Raw genomic sequence first — 27882 nt, 5'->3', positions numbered from 1 at the left:
TGTATATATATATGTATGTATGTATGTATGTATGTATGTATTTACGGTATGTGGTGTCTTGAATTTCAGGCAGGAGAGTGGTGTGAGCCAATTACGCTGCGACCACCCAATGAAGCCACGTCATCTACTCCTGTTCAGTACTGGCAGCATCACCCAGAAAAACTCATTTTCCAGTCATGTGATTATGAAGCATATGTAAGTATCATATGTAACATAACTAATCTTGTTTATAAATCTGTAATTCAGCGGTACACCATGCACTGGAACAGCAGGCATACACTATAGAATAATAACCCAGATTCGAATTCACCTGGAAGAAGTACCACTCTGGTTTGGAAATCACTCTTCAAGTTGAGACACAAACAATGCAAATCCCCTGACGTGAGGAAGGCTAATCTTAATAGAATGCCAAATCCTAAACAAAATAGGTATATATCAATAAAATTAATGCTGCTGTTGCTTCATATCAAAAGATACTGTATGAATTCTGTGCAGTAGCTGTTCTCTGCAAAGTGTAGCCACAGGCACACAGAGGCATATGCCACAACTCTGAGCTACCTGGACAGTGTCCAGAACATAGCTGTCACTCTACTGAAGAATCGGGAGTGAAAAGCATTTTGAATATTGTATGTGAATACCTAACAGCATTGTTTAAATGCTAAGATGCCTGAACAGTTTTTTACAAAACATTGTAGCTATATATATATATATACTTTTTATGTTAGATTTAAACAAGTACTGTTTTATGACTTACCAATGATTTACACAAGTTGTATAGTAATTGTATGAAAAGGCTTTATCTAAAATGTAAGTAAAAATGTCAAGTGAAACAGAAGGTAGTTTAACAGTTTAAATAATTTTAATAAACAGCTGCTGAGCAGATAAAGTATACTGTTCACATAGTTAAGAAATGTAATCAAGAAGCAACAGTATGCAATTCAGCAGAATTCTGTTTTTTTTTTTTAGTTAGAAAACAGTAGAAACAGCCCATCCAATATCCTCCAAGGATGTTTTGACATTTTGTCAAGTTTTCAGCTGGATGTCTTGGAAAGGACATCCACCATGGAGAGAAATTGGCATCTTCTTCCACTATAGAGGGAGATTGGCATCTGCTGATTCTAGATCACAGTTGGTCTTGCTACTGAGTGCAGTCAGTTTGGCATGAAGAGCAGCATATGACATTCTTAATGAACATACAGAGACAGGTGCAGTTCTAAAGAACACATTTGTACTGTGTTGTTTACAGTAAAATGCAGTAAAGGTATTCCTAATTTAGAAATATGTACCCTTTTCAGACAAACAAACAAAACACAAAAGCTTGGATGTTTGAATTGCCTGTTTGCAATAGAAGTTGACCAGTAGAAGTTGGCTACCACAAGCTATGTGTGGTCTTTAATTGTACATACTGTAATCTTGCTTAATCTTTATGCTGTCTTAATATATTTAATGGATTCATTAAAAAAAATCATTAGAGATATATTAAAATTGTGGCATAGTATAAATACACTACTTAATGGCACACTTGTTTGTACATTTGGAAGACAGATGGGTGCTTGCTGCCAAAGTGTACTAAGCTATATAAAACTGGATTGTAGAAAGAAGGATTTGAAAATGTTGCACCAAAGTGTGAAGTATTCTAACTAGAACATGTCATCCTAAGGGACACACGCTTACTTTGAAAACAGATCAAGACATCAGCATTTGCAAATGCTGTTAATTTCTACTATTTTGTGACTTGATCCACTTTTCCCAAGAGGACAGTCAGACTGGTTTGTCAGTAGGAGATTGTCTTAATTAAGGCATAACTGTATGAATTTATTACTAGTAAATGAGGCTACTGTTTTGTGTGCTTGGTTATAGAGCTTAATTAGGTCATCTGCTCTTAGTGACTGACTAAAAAACACAGAATTTTAGTAGTAAATAATTTGACCGTTAAACTCTTATCTCTGCATCATTGATGAACCCATTATAAGAAAAGTGGTCTAATAAACATTCTTTTCTCTTTTGTTTTTTAGTACTTGGGCTCAATGTTGGTAAAAGAGCTACGAGGAACAGAATCAACCCAGGATGCCTGTGCAAAAATGAGAGTGAGTGTCAGATTCAATATCGGGTTGTTGTTTTGAAATGCCTGGATACAAGTTCAGTCTTTTCTGACCCATTGGTAAAGGAAAGAGTCTGTAACGGATTCTGGGGGGGTTGCGGGTACATGAGGAGACCAACACAGCACAAGTTATAATGGAAGTCACTCAAATAACTAACCATCTGACTGAACATCATCATGTGAACAGTGCTATCAAAACCTCCCACACACCTTCCTGACAGCATGCAGCGTTGTGCATCTCCTTCACTGCATTGAAAAGGGTTGTATATTAAGTTCATTTATCCAATGCTGTTAAGTTCATTTATCCATAAATGTTACTCTGCTCAGGTTCTCCTTTTTACAGACTTCTTACAATAAGGGTTAATGAAAAAACTGTTTGCATTGTCCGTGTGGGATTTAGGTCATTCCACGTGGCAGCACTAGTATATTACCATTTAGAAAACATTATTGACAAGACTTTTAGGGCTGCCTTTCAGTCCACAACCTTTACAAAAAAAAAAAATAAATGTAAAGAAATTACTTATTTTGTGTGTGTGTGGCAGGTGGCATGATTATCAGTCAGTGGTGTTGTGCTGTGTGGAGTGATAAACATATAATGTAAATATTATATTAAAAGTTTATGTTGCCTTTTTGTGACCATTTTTGGCCCAAGCTATACCGTAATTATACCTTCTGAACTGTTGAACGTCTGCTGTTATACATCATTTTTGGTATTTGCGCCATTGTGATTTGTATTTATTTATCTCTGCGTTTCTAGAAGTCGACAGAACTGCTGAAGAAAATTCCTACCATTGTTCTTTCTGTTTCGTACAAAGGAGTCAAGTTCATTGATGCTACAAATAAGGCAAGTCAGCCCACGTGGTACTTGTTAGGGTAAATCATAGTCAAAATAAAATTACAACTCAGTTTGAAAATAAAGCTATTTGAAAACTCAGGGGACAGGCTTTAAATATACCCTTTTGGGGGTTATTACACCAAGATAAATTGTCACACTTATGATAAAAGGTTTTAAATTAGTAAATAGGAACAAGCTTTTCAGAATACTGTATACTGGTCTTTCCCCACCCAAGGTGTCAATGTTGAATAAGCAGATGTTATCATTTAAAGGCTCTTAAAATACAAATAGAATTATTGCTGTGGGAATATTGTACTGGACTAGTCCTTCCAAAGCTTTTTCTTATGGGTCATTTTTTCCTGTTTGTTTGACAGAATGTAATTGCTGAACATGAAATCCGAAACATTTCCTGTGCTGCCCAGGATCCGGATGATCTCTCTACATTCGCTTACATCACAAAAGACTTGAAGTCCAGCCACCACTACTGCCACGTTTTCACCGCATTTGATGTGGTGAGTGTCAGTCCTTGGATCTTATTTTAAGATCAAAAGAACAGGAGAGAGTCTTAAAAAAATAAAAAAATAAAAAAAATAAAAAAAAGTTTTAAAAAAATATATATATATATATATATATATATATATATATATATATATATATATATATATATATATATATATATTATTACGGCATTGGCCAAATTAAAAATAATTGCTGAAATTTTTGTTTTTTTTTTTTTTTGTCTGGTTAATATACAGATTTAAATCCCCCACCCATTTAGGTTTGGTTGTTAAATCAACAACAGCTGTTTGTATTTACAAACATTTAACAAAACAGTAAATTGAAAAACAGCGAATGTATTTTAGCATCTGAAACGAGGTATTTCTCTAAGCACGTTATATGCATGAGAAAATGGCTTTTCATTTATGTTCAGTGTTTTGTTAAGTAATAAAATAAATATAAAAAAATACTGATCTTGTGTGCTACATAATTTCAGTGGAACTTGAACACCATCCCTCTGGTTCGATTTTGTTTTACAGAATTTAGCATATGAAATCATTTTGACGCTAGGGCAGGCTTTTGAGGTGGCTTATCAACTAGCCCTACAAGCCAGAAAGAGTGGCCATGGTTCATCTACACTACCAGAGAGCTTTGAGAATAAACCAGCCAAACCCATCCCAAAACCCCGCATTGGCATTCGAAAATCTGTGGTAAGTATTGAGACTTATACATTCATTGCTTGTTGAAGTGAGTATATTTCAACATGCCTCCCGCCTCTTAATAGAATCCATTAAGATTAAAAACATTTTAGCCAACTTTATCATCCTTTTATCTTTATAAGCAAAAAAAAAAAAAAAAAAAACTGTTGGCAGAGCTGGCGTTGTAAGGATCCACAACAAAGTGAAGAATCTGAAATAATAATGGAGGGGGAAAGTGTGTTTTTTGTGAATAGATAGTGAAACTTAATGGGTTAAAAATGTTTTACTGTTTTGCAAGATGGTACTGCTGTATGTCAGTGTAATGGAGTCCTTCCTGTTACTCTTGCACAGAGCACCCGGTCACAAGAGTATTGTTTTTCTAGTGACAGACCATCGGCTTTATGATTTTTTTTAACTATATGCATTCTGTCTTTTTTGTGTCTCTCCAGCCTCTCTGTCCTGTTTGATCACATGTCTTAATCCATTTGATCACATGTCTTAATCCATTTATCTGTCTTGGTCAGTTTCTTTTTTTCATTTTCACGAATAAGTTTCCTTCCTTAAATGGTTTTCTTATTCCATTAATCCCAGAAAGAAGGATGATTAATGATGACATTTTTCAGCTTTACTTTTGAAACATGTGTTCTGGCCTCCTTTGTGGCCTTGCTAGCTATTAATAGATTGTGTTTTGCTGTAGGATAAAAAATGGCTGCTTTTTGCAGGTATGACAGGTTGGCTGTGCTGCAGCATTAGAGCAGGGGCGACAGCTTTTGTAATTCTACTACAGTTTGTTATAAAAAGAATCCTCAATGTTTGAGACAATCAGTCTGAGACAATCAGTCTGATATATATAAACTCTGTTGGATGTCTGCGCAATAGAGTCTGCGAAAGAATTATATATATATATATATATATATATATATATATATATATATATTATATATATATATATATATATATATATATATATATATATATATAAAGAAGAAGGCACCTTGAAGAATAATTTACCGGGAATGTTGCCATTAACTGTTCACTAAGGATAGGAACTCCCATAATGCAATATGAATGGTGGGGAATGAGCTGCATAATGGCTGGCTAGAGGCAATTTCCCGTTGAAGAAATGTGTGTGAAGCCCAGCCAGTACTTCCTAGGAGGACGTTCTTCTAATAAAATAGCCTCTAGGGTTAACCATGCTTTGAATGACAATTCAATTCAACTCATACATCAAAATATTATTAGCATACCAAAGTTAGTGTTTAACTTTCAAATTCTGATTGTGTTATTATATACAGTTATTTTGCCTAATGTAACTAGCTATAGCCCAGGAACCTAAAATGAATATGTACAGTTATCAAAATGGCTGTGTTAACCAAAGCACTTAAAAGGCTAACTTGGACGGTGGCACTTCCAAGATTATTTATATATAACTAGCTAAGTTTTTAATTACGGGTGTGTTTTATTTTGTTTAAAGAAATTTTAAAAAGCAGTACAGTACATTTGATATGTTTTGAATTAATTGTCAGTTTTTGCTTGAGGATTCTGAAGCTTTTATATTTCTAGTTAATACTGGTGCTAGAAAACTGCCTCACTGTTTCATTTGAAAAGAAATGTGCATAGTAAAAGTTTAGTTTTGTATGCTTCGAAACACACAATATTATATTTTGTATTTCAATTTAGTTTTTGATCAAGCTAATAGTTACTACGCCCAGCAATTCTCACAATAATCAGACTTTGATTGGCCAACACAATCAAGTGATAATGTGTTTGTGAAGTGCCACAGAACCACAGCTGAACATTATTTGAACGTTATTTGAACTAAAAGTCTGCTGTATCCTAGGATACTGTGAGGGTCTGCTTATTACAATCTCAGAATCAAAATAAAACAGCATTTTAATCAAAATGTAAATGTATTTCCTAGAAAATAGTAAAATCGGGAATAAATCAGTAAAAACTGACGTTCAGTTAAAAAAAAAAATCCTGTAATCGGTACAGTTTGGAATAAACCGCAAACGTGGAACACTACTTACACTGTAGATGAAGCTGGTCAGCAAGTTTGCATATATGCTTATATAACTGTTCCACAATCGCAACACATCCCTGTGTGCTTCCCACACTTTTTTTTTTTTTTTTTAAATACAGAGGTTGGGGAAAGCAACATAGTGAGGATGCTTTCCAGCACAAGCAGCTATTTAAATCGAAACCTAATAAAGGATGCTCTTGAATACCGTACAATATGGGCTTCTGAAATGCATTCCAAGCAGTCGGAAGAAAACGACCATTTAATCTGTCCAGCCTTCCATTAGTGGATTACTGTGTCCCATCAAATAGGCATTTTGACCCTGGTGGAATAGGAGCGTCATTAAAAAAAAAAATCTGCTTTTGATTACCTGTAGTTATCTGAGTAATAGTAAAACAATCACGCAACAGTAAACTAGGATGTTAGAAAGTTCAGGAAGACTTCTATAGAAAGTGTGTTTTTTTTTTACATGTGAAGCTGCTCTCTGTATCCCTAGATTGCACATTTGAATTATTGGCAAGGTACATTTCATATATTTAAAGTAAACTTCATTCGTTTCTTTTTTACCCCCAAATGTTTTCAGTACAATGTGCCTGATATTAATTATGATGTTTTTTTGTTTTTTTTTCTACATGCATTATTTTATATGTTCCAGTAGTTAGAGAAGATCTATTTGAATTCTTTAGTTTGACAACATTTCCCAGTGTAATTGCAGTCTGGTAGTTAAATGCAAAAAAAGAGACATCTCAAAAGGAGGGAATGGGCTGTTATTTTACAGCGGAAGTGGTGCTGCAGTAAATAGAATGAGGAACACAATTAGATTAGTTTACATACCATCTTATGTTGATTGCATAGTGTATCCTAAGCCCTTACCAATTATTCCTTTTCTCCACTTTTAATTCAGATTTTCTTGACTATTTTTTGCCCTTGTTCCACTCTTAGGTTATGCCCCAAACTAGCCGCTGGTCCCTGGGTCACATTTACACCCCACACAGACCTCCACACCCTCCTGTTCCTCCTTCACGACTTCATCCTCACAAAGTTCAATTTCAGGTCTTCTTTAGTTTCCTTTGTTTCTTTCTTTGTGTTCCTGTTTTTTGTGTATTATTAGTTTACTCACTCATTACTTTGTTTCCCTGTCCTGGTTTCACTCTTATGTTCATGTTCAGATTAATAGAAATAACTGCCTTCTTATTTGTGTGATCTGGAAGCAAAAACATACTTCATTTGACGTTGTCTTTTAATGCAGAGATACCTGTCAATTATTAACATGTATATCAACATTTTAGGAAAACCAAAATCAATTAGAATATAAACCTCTAACATATAACACATGAATTCGTAAATATGTTGAATATGTTTCTTCAGAAAGTGATTCAGGATTTAGTAACATATCCTGAGCTTTCATGATGAATGAACTAATCCACTAATCAGTCACTCCCTGGGTATCTTTATATAATTAGTCAGTGCTGACAGTCACCAAAGTAAAATGAATCACTCCATCTAATTTGTTTTTAATACATTGTATAGCAGAGCACAGACAACAAAGCAACAAGGGAGGTGCAATAAAAACAAAACATATACTCTTTGCACTGCAGTACAAGAAGGACAACTACTAATAATGTAATGAAATAGAATGAAAAATAGTGATGAATATTATAACTAAATCTCCAAAGGCTGTCAGATTTAAATGACGTTTTATTCACCATCTGGGTATTTATAAGGCGTCAGGAATATTTCATTTTAATAAAAAAAAAAAAAAAAAAAAAAAAAGAATAGTTCCAGGGTAGATCACAATATTTAATCTTCTACTGGAAACAGTATGAGAATCAACATATTTTCAGTTTTTATTTTATAACAGAGTTTGATCTATCCATATTGTGTATTGCATTACAGCAGATTGACCCACCATCGATGGAACAAAAGAGTCATGCTAATGTGCCATGGATTGTGGAACCTGGGCAAGAAGCAAAAAGAGGAGTCAACACTAAGTATGAGACCACTATTTTCTAATTTAAACCCATGTCTACTTCTCCTCTGTGTGTGTGTGCCTTTGCACTCTGAGCAGTGACAGCTCAGCGCTTCCTCTGTGGAGACCTTTGACCCAGTTGAAAGGAAGCCTGCACTGTCTTGAGTGACTTCACACCGTTTACTCTCCACTGTATGAGGTCACTGTCTCTCTGCTTGACATTCCTCCCACAGTGGCACAGCATTGTCACTGACGCATGAGGACTGTCCTGAGACTTCTTGAAAGGCAGTCTGTCAGAGGGCCTAAATCAATGCAGTTTAGTGTTGCTCATACTTGTGATACAACACTATTCTTTTTTTTCCCTTTTTTTTTTTTTTTTTTTCCTCAAGCCCTTGTGGGATTTCTGAAGCCCTCTCCAACTGCCTGAATGAAAAAACCTTAATGCTGCTGAGAGCTGATAATACTTTTAAAGTGTTTTTACATTTGTCGCTAGCAACACATGTTCTACTTTAGTGTGGTTACCTGTGATGAGAAATTGAGAAAAACTGCTTAACTGGTTTAACTGCTTCTTTGTACTGCTCATAGTAGGATGAACCTAACTGAACTGATGTAAAGGGTTATTTGCTGTAAACTATGTAGCAAATTCAACTTTTTTTGACTGAGATAATTGTACTACATGACCTTCAAAGAGTATTCATTTTAATGTGTCCCTGATTTAAACTGTTTTTACTGTTATGTGAAATCTAAGCAAATGTATTCTACCAGCATATTGTTTACTTAATAAAAAGTTTATTTTCATTTTTCTTATTTAAAAAAAAAAACAAAAAAACACAAAAAAAAAAAAAAAAACATAAAGTGCATTGTGTCCTCAAAGTTTGAATCGGGGCTTGAATACTATTCTATAAAAATGACTTTTCAGAACAACACTGTGTATAAAAGTATAAGAACAAAAAAAAAAAAAAATGTTCTTTTACTATGAAGAGTTTTTGAAAAAACTTTTTGTTTTCATTTTGAAACTCTGTAGCTTAAAATATCCACTGTAGCTTGCCAAAAGCTTGAAGTCCATGTTGGATTGGTGAAGATGGCAGTCTTCAAAGCAGCAAGTGTGCAGCCCCCCAGCTGTGGCAGTGAATTTTCTGGAATACACTGGATAAGTTGTTAAAGTTTTATATACAATACAGTGCCAGACGATCAGCTCTTTAACTGTGGATGCAGAGCATGAAGCCATTAATAACTTAATGTGTTGCACAAAGTATTTCAAAAAGGTACTCACAGTGACTGCAGAAAAAGTTAGTTTTCATTTTTAAATGTTTTTGATTGAAAACAAACAGTGGTCTCCTCATTATATATTGTTGGTGTCATGGATTAATAAGCCTTGTGTTTACACAATCTATGTTTATGAATCTCCTTATATAGCAGTAAGATTGTGACAAATTTGGAGCTGTTTTTTTCCCCTCCTGAAAGAGAACATTTCAGCCTGCTCATTTAAACACTTTTTTCTAACCTATAGTATCAATACGCTTTGATGTGGCTTGAAACCAACCATGTAAAATGTATTGAGACTGAATTTAACTGTGCACTGTGCACAATCAAGCATTATGGGAGACGGAAAACCATTTAAAAACGATTGACATCCATTTAAATATTCATATTGTGAAACATTCTAATGTTTAATATAGGATTATTATTATTATTATTATTATTATTATTATTATTATTATTATTATTATTATTATTGTGTAATTATGGTCTAACGTTGTCTTAATGTTACATTATTTTTATATGATATGCTGAAATCTAAGCTGGGCTTAACAATAGTCATCCAAAAAAAATAATGAATGTTGGGATGGCTTAATTAGCTTGGTTTATAACTGAGAATCAAATGTATAATGTATGGTTGGGCTGAACTGTACTTCAAGTCAGTTGTAATCTTTTAATACAGTATTACATTACTTGAACAATAGCGGTTCTCTTGTAGATATTTTGCCTATTCATTGTTCATACATGTACGTAGTAAATATTGAAGAAAATAGCTCTGGAAACATGGTACCAAAATTTTAAAAAATTAAGAAATTGTATGAAGGAAAGTAAATAGTGGCCTCACTGCAACTAATAAATGTATATATGCTTGGGCTTCCAGTTAAAATATTTTGTAATTTTGGTCATTATTTATATCCCTGTAAAAGCACATGAAATAAACCAAACTTGTACAACCGTTACCACTCTGGTATGCTTTGGTCTTAAATTTGGGTTGGATTTAAATTAATTTAACCAAAAGGGAGAATGTAAAAACAGAATTGCATAACTAATTAATAGGTAACACATCACAAACACACAACCGTGACTTAAGCAGATAAAAAAAAAAAAAAGTCATAGGTAAACATGTTCCATTCTATTTTGCTTACTGTAACATGCTGTACAAAATAGCATTCTTCATTGTTATACATGTGTGTCGATGCTACTCCATCTTCTGAAGGCCAAGGCTAGTTGTGCCTGGAGGGGATGGGCTGCAGTGTTTCATGGTTTAATCACACAAACAGTAGCTTGGCTAGTCGATAGTCAGCTATACATTCAAAGGATAGATGGGGGAGGTGATACTACAGTACTCTTGTTGGGAATTTTTACAGCATGAGTTGCTTAGCAACAGTGTGTAAGAAGGACATTTTAATGGAATATTCAGGGAAATTAAAGGGGAAAAACAGTTTTTAAAAAATGCAGCTTGTTTATTAATAATGTATACACAGTTGTGTAGAAGCCACTATGTGCTGTCAATACAAGCATTCACTTGGCTGTAGAATTACTTACGTAGCTGTACTTTTGAATCTTCTTCCCTAAACTTTACATAGCTTTAGATTCAACAGCTATTTTTATACCTCTATAGCCAGCTACTCTGTTATCACTTCTGATTTTAAATTAAATTGGTTGTGTTTGCTTGCTGTACAAATACAAGAGGTCAATATTCCTAAAGTATTAGCATACTGAAAAGTGCATTACAATCCTATACAAATGCTGGAGTTGGCAGTTAAACCTGCACCAAATCCTGCAAATGCAGACATCTCCTTTTTATCGACATGAATGTTAATGCTGGAGTGAAGATAATATGTTTATCCATGTTGGCAAACATAAACTCCTAAGGTAAATTAAAAGTTTCAATGAATATATTTAAGGTTAACAGAAAATACCTAAATGCTGTATTATTTTAAAATGTACTGGTGCAAGATCAGATTTGTAGTGTTGTTTTCACCTCAGTTCTTAATTACTACCTGTTTAAACGTGGGATTACATAACAATATTTACATCTGTAGAATACAGGTTAAGTCATTTAAATAGTTAAATTAATAGCATGATATACATACACGCACCATCATGATTTACTGAAATGTTTATGTTAAAGTGCTTGATTTAAGCAGATGAAAATACCAACACATTTTTGGGGCATTTTCTTATGAAAACCTTTTAGGGGGTGGGAGTGTTGGTTGGAATTAAAAAATTTTCAGTAAATTAAAAAAAAAAAACAACAAAAAATAAAACCATGAAAAACCAAACTGCACTCAACCACAAGCAGAGCAAAATTGTGGAACATTCTTTCGACTACTTTTTTATTTTATTTTTATTTCCCTGCCTGGGTAGCTGCAATCAATTTTATGACTCTATTGAAACATCCACAGTGACGGGAAGGTAAAGAGACACTTGCAATTCTGACAGTGTTTCTGACAGAATTCCACCTGCTCACACAAACTAACTTATGAATTGGCTCATCCCAGTATTGTTAAGCAGTCAGACTGCCACTGTTAATCACATTCTATCATTGTATATTGCTCATTCTTGCCCTTATAGTTGATCTGCTCTGTCACACAGCAGGCTGGTATCACTCCACCTGTCGATCGCAATTATCCACACAAAACATGTGAAGAGAATTATCAACATAAAACACAAGACAATATGGCACTCCAAAACCAGAGTTGCCCGACCCAGATAACTTGTACTGTATACTTACAGTACGTAAAAAGTAGCTATCAGAAATTATTATTGTCTTGTAATTTATATTTCTCCTACAAGGGACTATTTTGATACATTATCTAACTGGTTCATAAACTTAAACAACCCACATGCAGGAATTATCAGAATACCTACACTAAGCACAATGAACGGTGGGAAATGGCCTTAAAAAGGCTTATGAAAAAATATAGTGAAAATTCTGGAAAATCAACGATAGAAAGAAAAAAAGCAGCAGACTAAAGCCTGTCATACAGCTCATTATCAGCACAACTGAATTTCACACTATTCTGAACCCTTCAATCAAATCTGTGCCTCTCTGGTCTGTTTTGTAAGTTTGTTGGAATCAGCCCCAAGTCCTAATTAAACATCACGTGTGAAAATAAATTGGACCCGACGCGCCTGACAAGTGCTGAATAAGGGTTAATGCGGTAGGCGATGTGTCAGTTGTGGATTGGAGGATACGTGATTGCACTCGCTAACGAAGGGGGCGTGACTGAAGGTATATTGGGGGATGTGGCCAAGCAATCTGTTGCTGTGTTATGGTTATGAATCGACCGGTAGGAATAAAAAGAGTGTTTAGGGTTGTCTTGTCTGTCTATTTAACTGTTGTTATTTGGGTAACGCTTTATATTGCATGGCATAAATTCATATTATATATATATATGCAGTTGCATATTAATGTTAAAATAATATTTAATATTATTGATATTAAATTTATGTTCAATTATTCCTTGTTACTTTCCATTAACATTTAAGTCAGATTAACTGTATTTTCAATTAATTAAACATGTAAACAAAGGGAAATGATTACATATTTTCAAGGGTAACAAAACATAAATGGTCGTGATATGCAATTACATTTTAAATCAACATTTGGTTAACATTTAACAAGAAACCAGCTATTGCATATTTATTAAATATTAATATGCAATTGCATATCCGTTTAATATTAATTTATGCCACGCAATATAAAGCGTTACCATTATTATAGACAGCTAAATATCCAGGAGCTGTTGCTGTTAAACCAGCATCAAACCCAGACTGCACTGCACCACTGTTATCACTGTTTCGTGCATTAACAACACCACCTGCACCTGGAGCACACACTGAGCTAGAGATGTGAAGAATTGTCAAGGATAAATGTCAAGACTTCTTCCTATGTATCAGGACGCAAGAGATTCTGTCGGAAATGGGACTGCCTGACTGTTGGTGCTGTGCCGTCCTGTGCTCTACTGTCCGTACATGGAGAGATTATTACTGCAGAAGGCTACCGCTGTTCACAACACCACATCACACCCTCCTTCAATGGGTTACTGACACCCTCCCACCTCAGATCAGACATAATATTATTCGGAACAGCAAAGTAACGTCAAACAATATCATCAAGCAAACAACAGTGTGTCTCATCATACATGCAGCTATTGCAATGATGCTCAATCTCGTTACAGATGCTGGCTTTCTGTAACTGCCAACCGTCTGATTACCTCTCCCTGATCAGATCGGACGTTATGTTATTGAAACAGCAAAGTTAATGTTGATCAATACCATCAAGCAAGCAAACTGTGTTTCATCATATGTGCAGGTGTCTGTTTCTCTATATATCAACTGTCTCATTGTACATATCCACTCACACTCAATTCTTCAAAGAATAATTGAAACGCTATAATTCAAACGTAACTTAATTGCTCCACGAGCATTTCAATATCATCATTTAGCAAGGCAGTACATTCATATCTTGTCTCTCTGTGCTGTATTTACAGTGAAAACTTCACTCATTCCAATTTCTCAGGTTCAAACTGTATTCACTTAAATTCCTTTCTAAAATAATATGGTAAATTCAGTAGTGAACTGAAAATAAATATATTAGGACGAGACGGGGGATCAACAAACCATTTAAACGGTAACTCTTCACATCTGGGACATCTCAGTTTTGTAAATTGCATTATTTTTTCCATTTGGTGGGGTGGGGGGGGTTGGAAGGATCCATAGTGCCACTTGTCCTGCCTGCTAGCAAGATATGTTTTAATTTTTTCTTGCAAGTTTTCTTTCTTTATTAGGTGGTCGGCCAGCATAAGAGGCAGCCTTGTCCTTGGCAAACGCAGTGCCATCAGTACAGAGCTGACCGATAAAGGATGTGCCCTGGACTGGATGGCCTGACAATTCATTCCCAGGGTTAGGTGGAAGTCGGCCACCTAGAAAGGGGGCACAGCTACAGTACATGAAGTCATCGCCCCAGAGGGAAAGCGATCTGGCAACAGCCGATTGGAGGAGAAATGGCTGCACTCCCTAACCAAGGGGGGGAGTGACTGAAGGTACAAAAAGGCAACAATGCTAGGTGTTCTGTTCTTTTGTTTATGGTTAAAAGAACACTAATTGTTGAGAAAAGTATAACCGTGAGTGTTTTGTTTGTTTGTATCATCTAATTGTACTGTTTGTTATTTATTAGATGGCTAACACGATCTGGGGCTGTCATTTAAGGCCAAACCTGGACAACACTTCATCATTGTTCATGGATTAAAATTGTATTTTAGCATGAGCACTAGAGCACTCACTCTGGACCGTGTCTGTGTTTTGTATGTGTGTTTAACTGTGTGTGGCAAAGTGGTAAGTGATCTGCAAGTGAAGAACAAGTGTAGTAATCCAATTGAAACAAACAGACAACAAAGTACAGGTGAAATGGTTTGTTTATTAATTTGTAATCCAGATGGTTTGATGACCAGGCAGAAAAGAATAATGATCTGGCAATACACACAGCAATGTGTATTGCACAGTAGATATAAAGGGTTGCAGTAAAACAAATAATAACACACTGCAAAACACCCACAATGTACAAACACAGTCATCAGTCCAATAGTGCGTGCTGTAGTGCTCGTGGTGCAAATACAAATATGGGTCCTTCCTGGTTTCGTAACTCAACAAAGGACAACCAGAACAATGTAGCAATTGCTTTGCTTTGCTTTTTTCCCTCTCTCTCCTGTTCTTTCTCTCTGAACACCCAACCCCGAGTGAGTGTTTCGTGCCTCTATATATACAACTGTGCCGATTCAATTACTAATTAATCATTCACTTGAATCTCCGCACATGAACTAATTTGTGCAATCCCGTGCTCACATACTTTTACCTACTTTATCTGCACTTGCAGTGACTGTGCAATCCCTGTGCCTAAATACAACTATATATTTTAAATCACTCGTGTTACACAGACCCATTTATATCCTGTGTACCAACATTAACACACCACACGCAACATTTAACTACACATTATTTCAGGACTGCAACCCATTGTTTATTGAACTGTGCAATACACATCGTTGTGTATTTCCAGCCTTCCATTCTTTACTTTTGTCATCAGACTTTGGATTATAAATAAACCACCATTTCACCAGTACTTTGTTGTTTGTCATTGTCTTGAGCACTGCATCACCTCTACACCTGCGTACTGCAGCCCACTTTGCCTCAGGGGCCTTTAATCTTGTTTACAGACTGTGAATATATTTGCAATTCTATTTTGCCACTGATCCAAGTACTGTTTATGTGTGTTCCCAAACTTTTTTTTTTTTTTTTTTTTTTTAATAATCATTTATTTACAACACACATTTAATTTCCGAAACAACTATAATACATTTTTGGTAGCGTTGCCATCATAATATATTGTACAATTTAATTGTATGCCTCTCCGTTTTCAGTAAACATACACAGCTGTCAACACTGAAGAAACACAATGTCAGTAAGGAACATGTTGCAGCCGAAAACAGACACCTTTGCAGAAAAGCTATTGTAAAGTGTAAAGCAGTTATAATGTAATTATTTGAGTTTATTACGACTAAGTGTCTGCTGATTTAATTCAGTAAATTAATCCTGTGCAAAATGTCACCTTGAAATAAAAAGTAATTGTATTAATCATGAATTATTTTAGTATCACAAAAAAAATGTACTACTGCAGTTTTTAAGCAATTTAAAATGACTACTGCTGATACATTTCTGTGAGTGATTATTACTGACAGAAAAAAAAAAAGATCTTCAGCACTGCAATGTTACTGTTACAACACATATCTATGTCTGTCTAGGGTTTGAGTCTTTCTTGATGAAGACTTTGACATCGTGTAAGCTCTGCTGCACTAAGGATCTTGGGTTTTTCTCACTCTGCATGACACATTTGAAGTTGTTCAAATGTCCATATAGCGCAAAATGGCCCCATCAGTCCAGAAGAATGTATCCAAATACCTCTCTGACTTCCAAAACAGCAATACGATTTTTTTTTTGTTCTATCCATTTCATAACTACACAGGCCAGCTGCAGGACCCAGACGCAGTCCTATAATTGGGTTGCCTCCACCAGCAACGCTTCAATTGTTTGCGGTATTTTTTTATTAAAACACTAAAAAGTTTATAGTGCAGAAAAACCAAGTGACTAAAACTTCAGTTTTCATGATTCAGACCTAGAAGGGTGTTTCTGTTGTGATGGTTAAAACATCCCAATTTTTTGAATGAAGACTGTAAAAACTGCCCATTTCAGACTATATAGAAAATGGAATATATATATATTACACACAGAACATTGCAGCTCCCTAATTTAGTGAACTGCTATAGGATATACACCATCTCGGAATCTGATAATGTCAAGACTAGAAGTGTAGGCAGAGCTTCTGAGATGGTTGACACAAATGACATTTCAGGATTAAATCCATAAGGAAATAAAAGAAGCGATCGCAGGGAGAATAATGACGAGATACAGTTACCCTACCTAGAGCAGAAACCTATATCTCTTTGACAGTTATATATTCATGTTCAAAAATATATACTGCATGTTACACAAACCAAGACAATCTGCCATATCTATTAAAAAGACCTGTGTGTGGAGCTGACGTCTTGCTGTGGGGTTTAGATATTACTTATTTATTGCTATGCAAGCCACACTCATATGTAGACTTCTAATAATGTAAATCTGTCAAACCTGCCGACACTCTCCATCTTGCCTTCTGTACAGTGTTGACACCACCTGTCAGTCTTCAAAAGAACTTCTTCCTCTTTTCTTTTTTTTTTTTTTTTTAACCTGGCCTGAAAAGACCTCACTTGGCTGTCTATCTCCTCTGTCCCAACACAGACAATCACAGGGATTCAGCTTGCTGTGTGAGACAGTGATCATCTTCATTGGCTGGTACTCTTCCTTTAAAGTTAGCCTACTGTTGGTAGGTGTTTTATAATTCCTGCATTGCACTAGTAGTCCATGGCCTCTAATGTATTTTGATTCCTAAACAGCTGTTCTGATAACTTCATCTTTTCTGAAAACATGCCATACCATTTTGAAAATAATGTTGTCTTGTTTTTTAATTCAATTTTGTTTATTGCTGTTCAGTACATTTAAACCAGTAGATGTTTGTAAAATATGTACAAAAAGCAGCACTTTATCGAGTTATACCCAAGAGCAATCCATAAGATTGATAGGAGCAGAGGCACGATCTGTGCATAAGGGTCCACACAGTCATACTTCAGGGGATTCTCCAGCATCACCCAGAATATCGTAAGACCTTTTACAACAAACCTGTTTAAGACATCTTTTATAATGACACTACATGATATCAATGTTATCCGCATACCCAAAGCTTTCTATTATGATTGTTAGAAAGTGATCATGGTCCGATATATGAAATAAAATGTGATTTTTGTTTGTGCTGTCTGGCCTAGGAAGAGTTGAGAGATGCATTATAGAGGAGTTGCATTGGCTTTTGGGAGATTATGACTTCTCCAGAGTGTAAGATATATACACTTCTTCAGAAGAATCATAATTTATATAAAAACCTTTAAGATTCTATCCCTAACTCTAACCCACATTTACCTGAAGACCCATGTGCACTTTAGAGCAACCCTAACCCTAACCCTAACCCTAACGTGCAGAAAGTTAGGGTTAGGGATAATGCACAGAAGGTTAAGGTTAAACCACTGCAATCTTTCTACTCCTCTGTCCTGATCACTGATGTTTCTTGACTTGCATGCTTTCAGTGTCGGTGAAATGTATAAATTCCTTCACATAACCTAAAATACAAAAACTGGGCTATAAACAGAACATGGAAATACAAGAATGGAATATGTGAGAGCGCTTGGTTTGTTGAAAACATTTTATAATCCAATCCATCTGATAGTTAACCATCACTACTACCTAATCAATCAATCAATCAATGAATTATTATTTTATATAGTGCCTTTCATCGTGGACCACCATCACAAAGTGCTTTACAAGATGCAGTAACAAGAAGAAAATCCATAATACTTTAAATACAGAGAAATGCATAATACATGATATACAGTAATAATAATAAAAAAAAATGCATAATACATTAAATACAGTGGAATGTGCATAGAAACATGATAGTAGCATAATACATTAAATACAGTGGAAAGTGCAGAATACATGAAATAGTATATTACACATATTGGAAAGTGCATAGTACATGATAGTAGCATAATACATGAACAGCAGTAGCAACACAGCAGCTAGGCTTAAAGAGCATGGAAAGCAAGAGAGAACAAATGGGTCTTGAGAGTTGCTTTAAAGCAAGCGACAGTGTGAGCATCATGAGATAGAGTCTGATGTAGAAAGTAGTTTCAAAGGTAGGTGAATGACAACCTTGAATCTGATTTTCAAAGGTTTCACTAAACATTGGAAATGCTGAAGAAGAAAGAAGAAGTGACCATTCATGTTGTGTATTAATAGCTTGATACTTTATTCTGCTCAGTTACATGCATTTGGAAAAGGTGCATGATTAGAAACTGGACAGAAGCTGACAAATTGTGTTAAAAAGTCATGACCAAAAAAATATAAAATTGTGAAGGCAATTTGAATTGCTACGTTACTTTGAAATTCAATGAATTAGATTGCTGCTGGCCTTGCACTTCAAGGCACTAGAGGACTAGACAGGCCAGCAAGGTCACATACAGCTTACATCTGGGAAACAGTGTTGGATATGTCCAGGTGGTCGTGGCTCTGTTTAGAAATACATCAATGTGCAGCACATGTATGGATGTTATATCAGCTACAGTAGGGAGGCTATTTCTTGTAAAATGTTCAGTGTAAAAGTTACAATTTTGTTTTGCTTACCTTAGCTACAGCAGATAAAACAAATGTTGTCAATATTTGATATAGTGATTTTATCAAGTCGAACTATTGGCAAGGCAATATTTATTTGCAAAAAAGCACTCATGTTCATTCAATATCTTCCATTTGTTTGATTTTGTGCTTATTCACTATGTTTCTGGCACATCAGTTGTCTACAAGTGCCAAGAGCCAGTTTTATCATCACCTGTCTAGCCGTCAGCAGCGTCTAGTTAAATATTCTATGAGCGTTTGCCATAAGGAATTTTGCAAAGTTAATCTTTTTTTTTTTTCTTTCTTTATTGTGCTCATTCAGAAATGTATGGAAGGTCTATAATTATTTTGCATAATATTTTCAAAATAGGCTTTTCAAAACAATACAGAAACATCTATCAAGTGTGTTTTGACTTTTGAAATGCTGGTAAGTCCGTGTTTAATCAATGTTTTGTCAGAATGCAGATTATAGAAATGCAGCAATGATACACAACACAGAGATCACAACATTAATTTAGCTGTCATAAAGCTTAGATTTTAACTAAATGTCAGACAGTATGTTACAGTTATATTGCTGTGAAATAAATGGAAATCAGGTTTCAGGAGGGCTTATTAACAAAACACAAAACCATACTTGGTTTTTGAATGACCTACTATAGTGTATAAACTGTAAGTTGTACGTTCATTACTTATTAACAACGTAAAGCATAATTCCCTTTCAAGATGTATTTTAATTCAAGTGCTACTGGCTGCCTTCACTGCTGAGGTATTTAATAGAAAAGCGTTGTTTTGCAATCCAGTGCTGCTGGCAATACATGCCAAATTAATGAAATGAAAGAACAAATTCAAGTCTCCAGTAAAGTATCTTTAGGATACGCTTTCTAAATTTAACTCTAACCTTCAGAGACCAGAAACCTAGGAAATTCAGTGAATTGTAAAATAATTACTTTTCGCTCAAATACTTAAAAAGAATGATTAATGTCTGCGTGATTTATTAAACAGTTTAAATGCATCATTCCAGATAAACCACTGTGATTTCTTTTACAAAAATAAGCGGTTGTTAAAATAGTGTCCTAACTAATTCTAGTCTTATGTTCTCAGCGGGCAATCCTTCCAAATCTACAGATTATTTTATCATAAATAGGCAACTTTAGCATGGAATTCATCAAATGAATGTACAAGTCGCAGTATTAATGAATGTGACACGAGAAGCCACTGAAACATCACATGAGTGATAGCCCTCCCTTTTTCACAGGAAAACAAAAACATGTACCTATTTTTCTTCTTCATTTACATTCCTTCCCAATGAATTTGGAAAACAATGAAAATATTTGAGTACATCTTATTTGAGGAATTTGTAGAGGTAACGTTAACATTATGTATGAAATCTGAGACATGATATTCATTGTAATAATCTCAATACCCACAGAGAGATGGGTAAAGAATTGTAACCTTCCATTTGTATTCGTATTATAGTAATTAAGTTACTAAACTGTTGCACTGTTGTAAGCTGATTGTAATTCATTATGTAGAATACACATTAACTGAAACTGCATTGATTGCTTTCTTTTATTGGGTATATTGTCCTTAAAGTATTAGAGATAGTGATATCGTATCCCTAGAGCTAAATAATAAATAAATAAAACTAGTGGTGTGGATTGTAAACACAAGAAAATACAGCACAAAACTATGATTTGCCTAAACAGCATACACATTATAGGCCCTAGAAAATTAACAGACAGTTTCTTCTGTACACTCTGATTTAGCAATTTAAATAAAAATGCTGCAGAACATTGCAGTACGTATCACCCCTAGAATATAGCTCAGCACAGCACTATTGCATGATACTCCCTTCAAAACTAACGGCTGTGCCTCAAATACCATAGCTCGGGATCATTCTGCCATTTTAAGTGTGTATTCTCTTCCATTCACTATCTCCTCAATATATCATTAATAATTTCTTCTGAAATCTCTTATGTTCAGAGTTTTATAAAAAGCACTGTCAGGCCAGCATGAGCAGATAAATTTATGATGTGTCTGTATTTTTTATTATTTTTTTTGTAACAGACTGACTATGTAGTCCTTTGGATAAAAATGAAGTTTTACTAAACCTAAAGTTTGAGTTTCATATCATCATTATGAAGCATAATGAGTGATATGTAAACAACAATACATTAACGTTTACTTTTGCCCAAATTTCTAAATGATTTAACTGAAATCCAGACAAGGTTGTGGATGTTACCCAAGACACATTCTGTCCTTGTTTCACCAAGTCAGGGATTTTTGATAGACCAGGCATCTAACAGCACTGTACATCAGTCTCCGTGTTTTTAGCTCCCATACTGTGATAACTAGAAAAGGAGAGAACACCACTAATAAAAGCATATACCGGTATGAATTTATTCAGTACAGGATATGCACGCTTTGGCTTTTACTCTGCATAGTTATTTTACTCTCAGTAGAATACTTCTTAGCCAATTTAATCATTTCTTATGAAACCCTTCAGTAGGCCTATATCTATGTGAAGTTAATCCATGCTTTTTCTATCTCAGTGTGCTACAGCTGTTAATGACTTCCGTCTGCGTTTTTGTAATTAGAGTTACGGTAGGATGTGTCAAAGTGTTTTAAAAAAAAATTCAACACAAACTCATTTATATAATAAAGCAAATATACTGGAGAATAAATTCAGTCCTTTTATTATTTACCACTGTAAGTTGTTGTTTTATCTGACTGAAGCAGACCATACTGGATTGTTAATTCAACTAATTCCCTGTATAAGATTACATTACATGAGAGTAGATGTCAAACTTCATGCTGATTTGAACTCGGCTTTCGCCATTGATAAGCACCAACTAAGACGTAGCTTTACCGTAAACTAATGTGATCCATCTGCATCTCCATCCATTTGCGTTGCTTTCTATCCTTCAGTTATGTTGATTGCTGAAGTGTAATGCTGGCTCCAGGGATCAGCTTATTTTGCCTCCCCAGCGCATCAGCACACACAACGGCTGCGATGCTGGCTCCAGGGATCAACCCAGTGTGGGCTCCCCAGCGCATCAGCATGACAACCGTCTGGATTGAGCTAAGTAGGGTATATCTCTGGGGTCTTCAAGCGGGCACCTTCCGTCCTCGGTGTTTCGTCAACTAGCCCACGACACCTCAAGAGGGCTCAACAGTGATTCTGGCGTCCCAGCATCACCCCCCTCCATCTCCCACTCAGCTCAGCCCAGCTTACTTACCCATATATCAGCGTTGCTTTCTTTCTATTGTGCTTGAGATCCCCATCCAGAAGCTTTCCGTCTCAATTACAACCAGTTGGTGCTCCTTTCTTCTGCTTCAGATAAGTTTTTCACTGTGCGACCCAACTCTTGGCCATTGAACCCGACATCTCTGAGAAACTGGGTTGTAGAGTGTGCCACAAATCCTCGACAACCCACCTCCACTGGCTAAACTCGGAATCTCCATCCTCGCTGTTCCTCTTCAGCAGCTAGTTGATCATACCGAAGTTTCTTCCTCTCATACGTCAGAACATTCTCCCATGGCACTGTTAATGCTACCAGATGAAAAAGGCGTGCTGATCCAGACCACAAGACAATGTCTGATCGAAGGTTAGTGGTGGCAATCTCAGGTTGAAAAATAAGCAGTAGAATGGTTTGCCCAAAAGCCAGACTGTTTATCAGTCAGTAGATTTATACATTATTACAGTTATTACATTATTACCGGTTTGAACCATTTTTTAAAGATGTTTAAAAGTGTTGGGATTATGGATGTAGGCATAAGAAATCACAGAATACATGTGTATACTGAATATGAAGCTAATGTCTCAAAGCATTAGGTCTTTATCATCCGGAGACCCAAAACTCACATTATGGTGGCCATCTTAGGTCACAGGTAAAATATAAAGTTGCCAGAAGAAATGGTTTAAGAGATATTACAATAGGTGTGCCAGGTGTAGTTTTGCAAACTCAAACAAGCTCCCCTATCTAACAAAGACAGAACCATGAAGGTAAAAGCATTGTTCTTTTTATGTTGTTGTTTGTTTTTTTTTATAATCAGGTTAGTGAGGCATTTATTAAATTCCACATAATATATAATATAGAACATTTTACAAACACACACACACACACTCACATTCATTGTACGGGTGGAATCACTGCAGAAAGTTCTACGGCCGGTTGCACAGAACAGCATGCATAGACAGAAGTATTACGTTTTATAACACTTCAAGGTCAATTTAAAATTTAATTGATCTTGTGAATTAAGTGTGTATTAAGATGATTTCTGCAATTTAAGAAGCAATTATGAAGATGACTAAATGGAATTTTAACTAAAGGTGCTTTATGCAACTGTCCACTGGGCTATATATTCTGTGCTGAAGGATGGTAATTGTGTGTCACTTGGTTGCCATGGTAACCAAATTAAATTCAGCTTGGCACTATTTCAGAAATGAAATGTCTTATCATACACTATGAATGTGGAACATTTTCTAGGATAAAGTGCACACTTTTTGGACTTTCAGCTCCTCCATTAAAATCCGTTCACCCACAGAAACATGAAAAACAGAAAACCAAATGTAAAAAAAAAAGACAAAAAACCCTTTCCTTAACACTGTTGTGTTCCCCAAGAAATGTCAGAAGTGAAGCAGGGAAATTGAAGCATCAAAACAAAATAACCACAAACACTGCAGCTCTTCTGCGAAATACACACAAAGCAGAACATCAGAAAATATAAGCAAATTCATCAGTGAAAAGAATTCCTGGAACAAAGCTTTTGCTTTGCTGTTGAGAAGGACGGGAGACATTATTTAACATGACCACCACCTACCACATCTCAGCCTTCAACAAACCAATCCATGCAATACCCTTGCGTGCCTTTGTTTTGCCCTGTTATGCCAGGTACTGAGTATGTCCTGGTAAATTGTAGCAGCAATATTCAATCTTGTGCCTAACATTATCTGCCACATTGAACCCATTTTAGAACCAAAATCCACTTTAGTACTATATAAAACTATCACAATACCTCCTTCATTTTAAGTGTGGTGTTTAGATGAGTATTTTTGTCATCTATCATTGTATGCCTGTGAATGACATTTCCTTCATATCGAAAATCATATAATGCATAATAAAAAAATATTGCCTGACAAAACACAATCTAAAGGTTTTGTTCATTTTTATAATGGCAATGACCTGTAAGTGTCATTATAGGTTTGGAGACCTGTTGCTCACAAGTGTAGTTCTCAACTTATCCCCCCCAGTGGACATTGTTCCATATCACAAAATCAGAGTTTGAAGTGCCGAAGACTGATAGTTCCGGTCGGGACATTAGAGTAATAATATGGCCAACAAATAGTTTCAGTATTAGTATCTGTTCAATGTGTCCAGCAGCAGCATGCAAGCAAAAAGCCAGCAATTTAAATTTTGCTTGATGTTTAATTATACAACAGCACTGTACTTCTAGATAAGGGTACAAAAGTGAACCACACTTTAACAAACTGTAACCAGACCATGAGATATGAGTGGTTTAATTATTATAAGAGATGACAGGATATACATTACTTTTAATGAAAATTTCTCTCAGAACAGCACAATCTTTTAAATGAGTACCCTGGTAATTAGTATGGTAATTAGACATTTCAGTGAATGCAGTTATGCAGGTAAATAAACAAAACAAATCAATTCTACTTTTAAGGGGAAGTAGGAAATCTGACCCTGTGGACCCAAGTGTGTTATTCAGTTTGATATTCATGAAATTCTGTTCTAGACTGTTGATAAAGAAACAAGGCATTAAAAATCATTCTTTGAGCAACTAACACTGTTAAAGATTTGTGAATATAGCAATGGATTTTTGATTAGACTGTCTAGTTAGGGTCAATGCAAATGCTCTTTGTCTGATCACAGCAAACAATGCTTGTCCCCGAATCTGTGCCACAAAAATGGAGCAGAGACGTGAAAAAAAAACCCCACTGAAGACATGTCCTGCGCCATTATATAGTGCCTACCCCATCGCCACATGTTGGCATAAATTTCGGGGTGTGGGGGTCATTAACATAGTCGTCAAAGCTATTCTGATGACAGCGCAAGGGGGTCCCAAATAGACAAGTGAGCACTGTGTTAAGACCCTCTGAAACCAGGTTTATTTAAAGACTCACTCAGGGACTTTTAGAATTGAACACACTATCAAAAGCAAAGTAGTCCTAAGCAACTGTGTGCTCTTGGACTGATATAGAAAGAGGAAGTCAAAGAAAGAAAAGAAAAAAACCTAAGACAAAAAAACGACAAAAAGTAAGAAACTAACAATATTATTCGTAAATTAATAATAAACAAATATATCAATTTAAAAAAAAAAAATCCTATTTTGCAGATACAATGGAGTACTGCATTTTTTTGTAGCAATTTATTTTCATGGCAATTACTACAACACATTATATTAAAAAAAAGTCAAATATTTTGAATCTCATAAATGCCCCCCAAAAACTAGTATGTAAGAAAATTAACATTTCACTTTTTTGAAAAGAAAAAAAAAAATCTGCTCTTACTCTCATAACTGCAAAGTTAAAGAGTAAGTAGTGGGGTTCATAAAAAATATAGCGTTACACGTCCCCACGTGTTGCTACAGCTGTTTAAATGATGTACCTGTAATTTTTTCTTTTCATTGTTAATATCCTTACAACGTTTATAACTTATACACTTATAACTTTAAAGTCTGTTTCAAAGCTCTTTTCAAAATGGCCGCTGTAATGCACTGTGGTTTGAGATCTGTCCTCTAAATCACTGTAGGAAGGGTGATGAAAAAACAACAAAAAAAACCATAGCAAGTCTTCTGGCTTTTCTGTTCCGCACCACATCATGAATCATTATTGCTGTGTTACCTGTTTGACAATGTGGGCAATAATCGTCACACTATCAGTGCACTAGAGCAGCCGTTTTGAAAAGAGCTTTGAAACAGACTTTAAAATTATATAAGTGTAAAAAGTTGATTAACATAATTTTGATGTTTAATTTAACATCATGTTATCTAAGAAACTACAGAACAATATCACAAAAGTCTAGAGGAAGACGTAATATTAGTACACTATTTCAAGTTGGATTTTGAAATGCCACATTTTTTAATTGTTGTCAGTTTTTCATTTAGTATGAAAACTACAAAGCGGTATGTAATTCAATATGTTAACGTAGCATTATTCAGCAGGCTTCATTCGAATATGAAGCAAAATTATTTAATTATATAGGGAGATGCAAAACTTTTGGCCAGAGCTGTACTGCTAATTCACTGTATTCTACAGGTAAATTACACAATTATACAGGAAATACTGGCAAAATACATTAAATGTAGCCTCAATATAGGATGGTCTGTAATGTATAGCAAGATTTTTTTTAAAAAATATATTTGTCCCATAATATTAATGTTATAGTTTAGTTTATAGTTTATAGTTAAACTAGTTTATAGTTCAGTTCAGTTCATTCAGTTTATTCATTCTTTCTTACTTCTTTTGTTTGGCCTTAGCAGTGGAAGACAAGTGTAACATGACCAATAAGTTACCACCAGTTCCATCAAAGCATTACACACAAAAGACAACATTCCTCCGCCCAGGAAAGCATCTGCCAAGAAAAGGTGTTAAAACCAAGCCTCGCCCAGGACAACTGGAAGCTGCTAGAGACTGGAAAATGCTGGCATCTGTTGGTCAATGGCCTTTTTTTCCACCTGAGATTGCCACCACTAACCTTAGCCCACATTGTCTTGTGGTCTGGATCAGCATGCCTTGTTCACCTGATAGAGTTAACAGCGCCATAGGAGGATGCTGTAGATGAGGCATATGAGAGGAAGAAACCTTGGTATGCTCAGCTAGCTGCTGAAGCAGAACAGCGAGGATGGAAAGTTCAGGTTTACCCAGTGGAGTTGGGTTGTCGAGAATTTGTGGCACACTCTACAACCCGGTTTCTCAGAGATGTCTGTTTCATTGGCCAAGAGTTGCATCGCACAGTGAAGAACTTATCTGAAGCAGCACAAAGGAGCAGCAACTAGCACAATAGAAAGAAAGAAATGCTGATGTATGGGTATGTAAGCTAGGTTGAGTTGAGTGGGTGACGTAGGGGGGTGAAGATGGAACGCCAGAATCACCATCGTGCCCTCTTGAGGTGTCGTGGGCTGGTTGACAAAATGCCAAGGATGGAAGATGTCCACTTGAAAACCCCAGAGATGTACCCTACTTCTCAATCGGCTGTCATGCTGATGCTCTGGGGATACCGTGTTGTGGTTGATCCCCGGAGCCATCATCGCAGCCGCTGTGTGTGCTGATGCTCTGGGGAGGCAAAATGAGCTGATCCCTGGAGCCAGCATTACACTTCAGCTATCAACACCAGGCAGAAGGGTATCTACATCATCAGATGGAAGGAAATGCGAATGGGCAGAGACACAGAGGGATCACTTTAGTTTACTGTAAAGCTATGTCTTAGTTGGTGCTTATCTTGGCGAGAGCCGGGTTCATATCAGCATGAAGTTTTAATATTTATTCTCATGTAATGAAAATCTGAATTAATGTGGAAAGGAGGGGAATGAGTGCCAAATAATTTTTTGTCCACAGAGTGAGCAGATAGGAACTCATTTTAACTTCTCACCCAAAAAATGGCACCTCCACCAGCACAGCATCCCTTGAATGCCGAGGCTGAGATCCAAGGATGT

The 27882-nt window shown here is 35.7% G+C and overlaps 1 protein-coding gene across 8 annotated transcripts in view; it reads left to right on the top strand.

Moving 5' to 3' along the window:
- The window catches only part of LOC121318441 (ankyrin repeat and sterile alpha motif domain-containing protein 1B-like), a 220716-nt gene extending 210376 nt beyond the window's left edge, over window positions 1-10340 (top strand). For 3 of the 8 annotated variants that reach the window (XM_041255117.1, XM_041255120.1, XM_041255123.1), the window contains 7 exons: window positions 70-195; window positions 2016-2087; window positions 2859-2945; window positions 3311-3448; window positions 3974-4144; window positions 7095-7205; window positions 8052-10340. In XM_041255117.1, the coding sequence (XP_041111051.1) occupies window positions 70-195; window positions 2016-2087; window positions 2859-2945; window positions 3311-3448; window positions 3974-4144; window positions 7095-7205; window positions 8052-8165 (819 nt within the window). In that variant the 3' untranslated portion in view covers window positions 8166-10340. Of the gene's footprint in view, window positions 1-69; window positions 196-2015; window positions 2088-2858; window positions 2946-3310; window positions 3449-3973; window positions 4145-7094; window positions 7206-8048 lie in introns of all 8 variants that reach the window. The other 5 variants (XM_041255122.1, XM_041255125.1, XM_041255121.1 and 2 more) reach the window with 3 other exon arrangements.
- Window positions 10341-27882: the final 17542 nt, after the last annotated feature.

Source organism: Polyodon spathula, chromosome 7, assembly GCF_017654505.1.
Source record: "Polyodon spathula isolate WHYD16114869_AA chromosome 7, ASM1765450v1, whole genome shotgun sequence".
NCBI classification, from domain to species: domain Eukaryota; kingdom Metazoa; phylum Chordata; class Actinopteri; order Acipenseriformes; family Polyodontidae; genus Polyodon; species Polyodon spathula.
The sequence above is the reverse complement of the archived record's forward strand: the minus strand, read 5'-3'. Positions and strand labels throughout refer to the sequence as shown.